The sequence below is a fragment of the Belonocnema kinseyi genome, chromosome 9, assembly GCF_010883055.1.
Source record: "Belonocnema kinseyi isolate 2016_QV_RU_SX_M_011 chromosome 9, B_treatae_v1, whole genome shotgun sequence".
In the NCBI taxonomy this organism is placed as follows: Eukaryota; Metazoa; Arthropoda; class Insecta; order Hymenoptera; family Cynipidae; genus Belonocnema; species Belonocnema kinseyi.
In genome coordinates, this window is record NC_046665.1 from 75,725,923 (window position 1) to 75,735,730 (window position 9,808).

General features: G+C 34.3%; 1 protein-coding gene across 6 annotated transcripts in view; it reads left to right on the forward strand.

The window, feature by feature from the left end:
- LOC117180344 (glucose dehydrogenase [FAD, quinone]-like) overlaps window positions 1–9,808 on the forward strand; it is a 72,565-nt gene that overhangs the window by 15,328 nt on the left and 47,429 nt on the right. For 3 of the 6 annotated variants that reach the window (XM_033372788.1, XM_033372787.1, XM_033372789.1), the window contains 2 exons: window positions 2,919–3,102; window positions 3,188–3,349. The exons of 1 other annotated variant lie outside the window; for it this stretch is intronic. In XM_033372788.1, the coding sequence (XP_033228679.1) occupies window positions 2,962–3,102; window positions 3,188–3,349 (303 nt within the window). In that variant the 5' untranslated portion in view covers window positions 2,919–2,961. Of the gene's footprint in view, window positions 1–2,918; window positions 3,103–3,187; window positions 3,350–5,124; window positions 5,279–7,612; window positions 7,847–9,808 lie in introns of those variants that run through there. 2 more of the 6 variants (XM_033372786.1, XM_033372790.1) reach the window with 2 other exon arrangements.

Sequence of the window (9,808 nt, forward strand, 5' to 3'; positions counted from 1 at the left end):
AATGCGAATTTATTTTTATTTTGCTCTTTCTACCATGGCAGTTTTTCCTATTTTCTATGGGAAAAATTTTTATTTTAGTTGATACTTGGAATAACGTTATCTTATAGGGGTAGCCACTTGCTTCCGCAATACGCACCACATCCGATCGGGGGCAACCAGAACATACTTCTCCTGTTACGGCCTTTTCTCATAAAATGCGTTACGAGTTTTAAAAGTTCAAACTTACTAATAACTTTACGAAAAAAATAATTTTATCAAATCCGTGAAATACATTTCGTAAAAAATCCTTTAAAAACAACATATTTCATCAGCAGATGATTTTGTGACTTGGACGTGTTCAGCCTGCATGATTTTAAATGAATTAGTCCACGACTGACCTTACGCTTTTGATATCAATGTTTAGAGGCCGTCCACAAATCTCATGACGCTTAAAATATTCACAAAAAGTCCATGACGATGTGAAGACCCCCCTCCCCCCGAAGGTTCAGGTGACGAATTCTCGTACCCGCTCCATGTTCCAATTAGGAAGGGTAAATGTGTTTAAACTTTTTTTCCTACTCGATGAAATAAACTGACCAAAAATAAAACAAATCTGCAATTCCATTCGATTTACTTTGTCATTTGACATTTAGAAAAACTCTCCCCCGCTCGGGCGGGACAATTCCTGATGCTCACCCCCGCCTATCCACCGTCATGAGATTTATGCACGACCCCTTACCGCCGAAGTACCCTGGGGAATCTTGAAGAATGAGAGATATTGGCAATAGTGTGAGTCACAGAGAAGAGTGTTAATGGGGTCGCCCTGAAAGACGCCTCTATGAAAGGTGACCCTGTTAGTTGTCACACAATGTTTTCCAGATGAGGTAGTCAATCTACTTATCCATAGGTTCATCAATCTCTTTATGCACCGCATGATGTGTGCATTAACATTTATTTTCATCAGAGAGCTGGTAAGTCCATGTAAGGTTGAACTGAAAGCTTTTCAGAAATCAACCCAGACCATCGACAGGCAGCGCTGGAATGATGCAGACTTATCTATTGATGAGCAGGTTCTCCTGATATCCTGCTATACCTATACCTTTATTTCAGCCGCATTGTTATTATGTCTCTTGGCAGACAGGTCTGATTATTCCTACAATCATATCATTCAGGATATCTTTGAAGATATTATACACCGTTTTCAGTCAACTTATTGGCTTGATACTTACGGTCAGACAAATTGCCTTTCTTCAAAAGGAGCACTGTGCTTCCCTCTCCACACGCCACTCCGCAATAATTTCTTTCGACTTTAGATACGATACTTTCAGATATGCGGTCCAGATCCTGGTGAGTTGAAGGAAAATTCTACAACCAGAAGCTCTTAATATTATTCGGTTTCACAGCGGAATAGTTCTTCATCCTTCTTAATACTCTTGTCACCTTTTCGCTAGAGATAATTGGGGATTCCTCCTCAGAAAATATAAGGGCACTGCACAGCGGCTTTAAGTTATTCATATTCACTATTTCTTTATTCAGTGGGTGATGGAATTCCTAGACTTCTTTCCAGAATGTCTCGAACCTCTCTGGTTTGGGTGGGTGATCGACAGTAACTGGAGGGTCTTGGAAGAGCAGGGATGGGTCAGAGAAGAACTGTTAATTTTCTCTGATCCACCTCTCCCTCTGCTTTCGACTTTCCCCAACGTCAGATAGTACTAGTATTCTGTCAATAATGTGCTATCTGATGGTCAGCAGCTTTGACTTTTTGAGTGCGTGATGACGGATTGGCTATATGTTATGTAGTCAATCACACGATGAATTTAAATTGTGTACTGTCTTCTTCAGCTCAGAGTTGATGCATGCGTCTTATGGTTTCATGATCAGTCGTTGGTTTTGTTGTACGGTTTGTATTCAATAAAGTTCTGCCTACATCGTAGAAGTTACAATTAATGGTTCAGAGGTTGAACTCTTTGGAAAAATCTTCACGATTGCGATACCCAGTTGAGCCAGATATTTGGGCCTGAGAGAAACCTTGATGTTAATGTTTTTCATTGCCCTAAAGCACCGTTACTCATCTACTGACTTCCTGCCCGCGGTTGGTCTCCATGCCGCCTCTCTTTCTCTGTTGCTGCCCTACTTTGACTGCAGCAGGGTAGGCGCTCCGAATATACAAACCCTTTTCAGGAGGTTCTTTGCTTTAAGTATTCCTCGCACCACGCAGCATGTAACTAGGCCATGTAACCTTTTCGCTTAGGGGTCATACTGGTGACTCTAGCCCCTAGCTCGTCTTCCCTCAATCGATCTGCTAACTCAAAACTCTTGTGATGCTGCCATTCTATTGTATTTACTCCATCTTGATCGGTTTCCAAAACTCTAGGGTAGTCGGCATTATTGTCCAATCCATTGTCGGGAACTCTGCACGTTCTATTGTTTTGAAACGTATTTGTAACTTTGTTTGGGATTATCATGGTTGTTCTCACGAGCAGCTGCGGCAAGGATTCATCCGCCCTCATAGCGCAGCGCTCCGCATACGAGGATAAGACTATAAACTCTGGAAGATCGTCCAGTATTCTAGAAGAACTACTTAAGATACCACACATTGGTACAATGCAACCTTCGGTACGTTAAGTTACGTCCTAACTGGACGCTTTTTATTCCGGGATAAAGGCGAAAACCTATGACTTGCAAAGGGACTACGGGGTGAGCAGGCCATTTATTGCTGGAATTACTGCAGATCTCAGTATCGGGTTAGATAGCCGCTGCATATAAGTGTCCTGAATTTTGTGTGCGTGGCCTTCAGCGTGCCGGCGAAACGTAAGCGTGAACTCCGGGTAGCCTGTAACAGGGGGCGTCAGATGGGAAGAGATCCTTATTTTAAATTTTTTTTATAAACGAAAAATTGATAATATTATTGACTGCGTAAATATTATTATGTTTTATAGATGTCCTGGGTTCCGCTTGATCTTTTTACTCAATTCTGCACTAATGACGGACAAAGTACAATATGTGATTCAACATTGCAAACCATTTAATAAAAAAGGGAAAGAGTTCGATTTTATCATCGTTGGAGCCGGATCAGCAGGATGTGTTCTCGCTAATCGATTAACTGAAATTGAAAATTGGAATGTGCGTAAGCTATGGAACAAAGTGTCAAATTTGATAAATTTGATAAAAGAATAAAATAATAATTTGCAACATTGAAAATAAACAGATACTCCTTCTAGAAGCCGGTACTGAAGAACTAGAGTTTAATCGGGTGCCTTCCTTATATCGCTTGAATAAAGGTAGTAGCATAGTTTGGGATTACTGCACTCAGCCAGCAGAAAACTATTGTAGAGCAAATAGTAGAGGCCGCCACTGTCCTCGTGGGAAAGTAAGATTTCATAATTTAATATAATAAAAGTAGAACCTCAAAAACCTGAAAATGTCAGAGAATTTTCGTTTATCTGGAAAACCTGCTTTCTAAATTTTAATCAGTAAAATATCACTGGTTTGTAGTGAAAATCCTCACTGATTGCAATCAGTGCCCCCTTTGTAGCTGTTTGAATAAATGTAACTGCAATTTGAATCAGTGAAAATTTCTACTGACTGGATTTAGTAACTGGTATAAGTTTAGAGAGTGGAAATGCCAGGAATTTTTTTAGGGTCCGGAAATTTTTGGAAAAGAGGGATTGAATGTTTTTTTTAAATCTGTAAATGAAATTAAATATTCCTGTTTTTTCATTTCCGAAAGTAGATTTATATTACTGGATTTAACTGTTTTGTTGAAATTTTACTTTTTTATGGTTGCAAATTAAATTTTTTTAATAAAAAATAAACTCTTTCGTTGAAGATTTTTTCCATTGAAGATTCATCGCTTTAATTTAAAATTCACCCATTTATTGAAAAACTTGACGTTTTTGTTAAAAATTCTTTTACTTTTGTTGCAAATTATTCTTTTTAATGTAAAATTAAACTAATCTAGTTGAATATTCTACAATTACAGTTACAAATTAAACTTTTTCAGTTGAATGTTTTCTTTTTTGTTAGAAAATCAATCTTCTTAGTTCAAAATTGATCAATTGTGTTGAATATTTTATCTGTTTATTTGCAAGCGAAATTTTTACTTAAAATCTTAGAAACTTGATGCTTTCAAAATTTAATTTAATTTCACACCCACATTAATTTTTTCTTGTAAATAATAATTAATTTTCTATATTTCTAAAAATGTTCTTATTTTTCCTGTTTTATAGAGTTTCTGCTTACCTAGAAAATATCTTTGATTCAAAATATTAATATGCATTGAATATTAAGAATATAAAGATGAAATACAAATTTTGTTTTAATTATCATTCAAATTCTTGGACTTTAGGTACAAATTCAACAAATAATGTCCTTTCTTTGTATTATTTCTTTCTTTAATTACTCGAAGGTGATAAAATATTTGAAGGGCCACATTGCATACGGGCGTAAGTGCCACGATGCTTGCTGGAGTAAGTGCCATGCTTCATAGCGTGTCGTCATCGTAGCGTAATTGAAAGTTCAAAATTAATTTTTTTTTATAAATTGAAAAATAAAACAGTTACGCAAATTTTCATGTATGAAAATCAGATTTCATGAGGACACGCTGTTCCTTTGATAAAGGTTTTCTCGGAGAAGGATGCTTCTTTCAGGATGTTCGTTTCATGGATCGATAAACACTAACAGTACCACGAAACTTTTTTCAATTTTTTTGTTTATAATTATTTGCGTGAAAGTTAGAAAGTTTTTTAGTTCTCCTGTAAAATTCGGGGATTGGCATTTACGCCCGTATGCAGTGTCCCCCTTCGTTTCAAAAGATCTTATAATTTGTCAAATCTTTTGAGTGAAACATTTAATGAAACCCCTAGAAACTGGTCCCATTTAGAAATGCCGTATCCTCTAATAAAGTTACTTTTACAAATAAAAAGAAACAGTTATTTAGATATTTTTAGATATTATTGAGATATTTACAAGGACTAGGAACGCAATTATTTAGATCACTTCGGAAGTTTTACAGATATTCCGAATAATTATAAATACTTGAATCGCTCCGTACTATGCAAAATTATACCTGGAAAAAATCTGGAGTTGTTACGGAATTGTTCAGAATTTGAGTAAACATCCTGAATACGTTTTTCATGTGAGTAGGTAATGAGTGGATCAAGTTCCACAAACGGAATGATATACGTAAGGGGTCATCCTCTGGATTATGATACATGGGCTGAAATGGGTAACACAGGCTGGAGTTACGAAAATGTCTTGCCGTATTTTTAAAAAGTCAGAGAATAACAGAAATCAAAATGTAAGTTCTAATTCACTAAACTTCTGGAAAATATCCCTCCCATTATTATATCCCTTCATCTCTCTACCCTCTTCCAACCCCTATTGAATTCTAGTATCTCTATTCAAGACCACTCCAAGCTCATTCATGTATTTTGTCTTGCTTATTTCTTTGGGTCTATCCAATCAATTATTTTCAAATCCACTTTTCCATATCTATCCTGTTTTGTTTTTCCACTTTTTTAAGTGACACGTTTTGCCTCTCTTCTTCAATCTTTATAAGCAGCAAAACTCTCTTGAATCTCAGTCTTTCTAACCAAGTCGATTCGAACTTCGATTCTTTCCTATCCGACTAGCAATTAGGAAATCCTGCTCTTTCAATCGCTAACTCCTTATGTACGCGAATTCTTTTTAAAAATGTACTGCATTATTATTCACCCTTATCCGTATGAATCGTAGTCTTTCTATCCAAGTCTGTCTTCCGCCCATCCAAGACCATCTTTTTTTATCAACATAGAAAGAATTTAATTCAAAAGAATAAGGGTAATTGTTTGTAAATCGTAAGGAAAATGATTATTTTGCAAACGCGGCGACTATATATGAATTGAAATATCGGGATTTAAAAGTATAGGTATCATTGTAGACTAGGGTGGCTCATAAAAGATTTTTTTAGAGAGCAACAACCTCCTAATCCCAATACAAATCCGGAAAAAGAAATTGTCTAATTTTTTGTTTATTTTATTTTTTTATTTTAACAGGTGCCGGTTTTGATTTGAAGTTTCCCATGTTAAATGCATGCGGAAAAATTACATTTTTGAGTTTTTAGAATAATTTTGTTGGGTTTGAAAAAATGTGAGAGGAAGGTATGGGGATCTGTTGAGAATTATCCTACGATGAATTCCATGCATCAGACATATGGGCTTGACACCCCAAAACACACCCCAACGAGTACCTGAAAACTACCTTTAGAACAAAAAATTTTAATTCTTCATGACATCGACCTTTTGAGCATTGTATACTGGTCTTTTTTTTACTTAAAATTATTAATATTGGTCTAGTGGAATATCTATTATCATGGGTTAATTCATTTTTAATGATTAAAACAAATAGAATTTGTTTAAATATTTTTTTCCAAAAGTGTTTTCTTTTGCCTTAAAATGATTACTATTAGTCTAATGGAATATTTAATAACATTGGTTCATTAATTTGCAATTATTTAAAAAAATGGAATTTGTTCAAATAATTTTTTGTTGAAAATTCTTTTTTTCCTAAAAATTATTACTATTGGTCTAGTGGAATATTTATTATGATTAGTTTATTCATTTAAATTATTTAAACAAATAGAATTTGTTTAAATAATTTCTTTTAGAATTTTGTTAAAATAAAAATAATTACCGTGGGACTAGTGGAGTATTTATCAGTAATAATTACTAGACTAATAGTAATAATTTTTAGAGGGAAAAACGAATTTTCGAGAAAAAAAGTTACCTAAACAAATTCCATTTGTTTAAATAATTGATAAAATTAATTAACCAATGATAATAAATATTCCACTAGACCAATATTAATCATTTTAGGTGAAAAAATTCGAGAATACAGTGGTCAAAAGGTCGATTTCATGAAGAATTGACATTTTTGGTTTTAAGGGTAGTTTTCAGGTACTCGTAGGGTGTATTAGGGGAGTCAAACCCATATGTCTGATAGATAAAATGCTTCGTTCGATAATTCTCTACAGGCCTCCATACTTTCCCGTCACATTTTATTAAACCCTAAAAATTATTCTAAAAACTCAAAAAGTGATTTTTTCCCATGCATTTTACATGGGAAACTTCAAGTCAAAACCGGGACCTGTTAATTTGGAATAAAATGGGGGGGGGGGGGATCGTTGCCCTCTAGCATGTAAAAAAATTTTGCCATGAATTTTTTGACCACCCTATTGTAGATAGATGAATAGATAGAGAAGAATTAACTTGAATCAGAAAATGATAGAAATCTATTGACAAACAGAAGATGGAGGACAGTTTAGAATGCAGAGACTGGCATACAAAAGGATAAGTAAGATTGAAGTATATCAAAAAAGATTGACGCCATGAGCATGGTAATAGGAGGGGACTAGCTGAATGCTTCCTAACTAAGGGTGCGGGGATTGAAGCCTGCTCTTTCTATCGAAATACCAGTTTAGCACACCAAGATGGTTGACCGACCCGCTCGTTGCGTTTACCCCGCTATGGCATCCTTTTTTCCTATGTCCATGGTTGACGTTCCGATCAACAGTTAATTATTCGATCATAGTTTTACTTAAGAAGGTAACAATAAAAGTTACTTTTAACTTATACATACATAACTAATTTTTCAGATAGTAGATGCGAATACAGAGTATCATAAAACTGGCGGATATCTATCAGTCCAGAAATTTCCGCATAAAAATGAAAACGTGAAAATTCTCGAAGAAGCATGGCAAGAATATGTACTCAAATACGTAGACATAAGTGCTAAGGAGCGTATTGGGGTAATGACCCAACAAACTACATCATTTAATGGAAGGCGTGAGAGCACGAACGATGCATACGATGAATACTGGAAAGAGACAGTCAGTACTTGCTCGTAAAGAAGTGATTATATCAGCAGGGGCTTTGAATTCTCCGAAGCTTCTTATGCTTTCTGGAATTGGTCCAACTGAGGATTTCAAAAACCGTGGAATTTCGGTCATTCAAAATTTACCAACCGGGCAAAATCTTCACGATCACGTAACCTTCTCAGGATTAACAATCAAGCTTAACAAAACTTCTACGATTGGAGACTATGAAGGGAAAATGAGGGATGTAAATTCATACTTAAGAGGAAATAATGGGCCATTATCTACAACAGGGCCAGCACACAGTTTTGCTTTCATTAGGACAAAATTCGAGGAAAACTTACAAGTTCCAGATATTCAGTATCATTACCTTGCTTCAAATAAGAAAGATTTGCAATCCCTTGTTGTTTGTTATTATGACGAAATTTCCATTCTTCCTACATTGCTCACACCCAAAAGCAGAGGATTCATCACACTTAATAAAACAGACCCGATTTGGAGTTCGCCTATGATTTACCATAATTTGTTTACAGACAAGCATTACAGACAAGCATAATATTTGAACCCATTTCTCGTATTTTCTTATTACTTCTCTTGCTTCTCATTCCAAATGTAGATTTATGGATTGAACAGTATCCCACAATTCCAATGACAAATATATTATTCAAGATTCCACATATTACTAGTACTAATTATTGTATGATAAGATATATCTCCGAAAAAGGTAAAAAAATTTAGAACATTGTCAAAACTTGAAACAAATTTTTTTTAAAGAGCCTTCGAAGTCTTTGTCAAAGTTCCTGGAACATGACAAAAATACTTACAATTTACACTATATGGAAGTGAACTGGCACTTTATGGAGACCATTTTTACATTAATCATCCAAATGAGAAGGTATTGATTTTATTTAAAATTCCACTTTGTCGGTTTTCATCAAATCTCCACGTTTTGCGACTCCCTTTATCAGAAAAAACGATTTTTGCGAAGGTGTCTGTCTGTAGTTTATAGACACAATAACTTTCGAAAAATTGATCAGATGGGATTCTGATTTGGCACACTTTTCAAGGCCTAAAAGAAAGAACTAGTTCGTAAATCAGTTATTTTGGATAAAAATGCAAAAAGTGAGCGCATTTTCAATATATTTGAGACCATTTTTTTCCAAATTAAAAAATTCTATGTTCGGTTATTCATAGTAATTGGAAACTCGAACAATTTAACCTCATGGTTTTTTCGATTCAAAAACAATTATCCGAGTTATAGCACTTTCAAAGTCCAAAAAAACAAACTAAACAACGCAAGATATAAAAAAAGTAAGGAGAAGAAAAAAGTTGATTTTTAAAAGCCCTGGAAGGTTACCATAACAACTTCTTGAATTTCGTGAAAAAGTTTAAAATTCATATTTTGATCTTATAAAAGATAATGAAAAATAAAACATTCTATTTTGCGGTCAAACTATGCAAGATGTGTAAAAAAATAAATTAACTAAAATTGCGCGCCCTGAAAATATCCACAAATTTGTCTATAATAACTTTTTGATAGGACGCGTAGTTTTTGCTTTTATTCGTGAAAAACAACATTAAACATAGCAAAATTTAAGTTTTGGCCAAACGACACAAGCTATGAAAAAACTAAATAGATTAGAGTTGCTTTTACAACAACAAAATTGCTCATTCAACATAATTAAAAGACAAAAGTCCTTGAACCGAAAATATCTACAGGTTTGTTATAAACCCTGGTTATAAAAACGACGCAAGTTGCTATAAAATTTTTAATAATAATTTTTATTTTAATAAAACACGCTTTTTTTAATGGTAAAAATAAGACAATGAGAATACTTTTGTTCCAATACTAATGCATATTATGAATGGTAAGAATATAAATTTATTTAAATGATGATAAGTAATTCAGAGCAATTCATTATAATTTTACGATAAAAAAAAATAAAAAATAAATTTTAAACCCACAAACTAAAAATA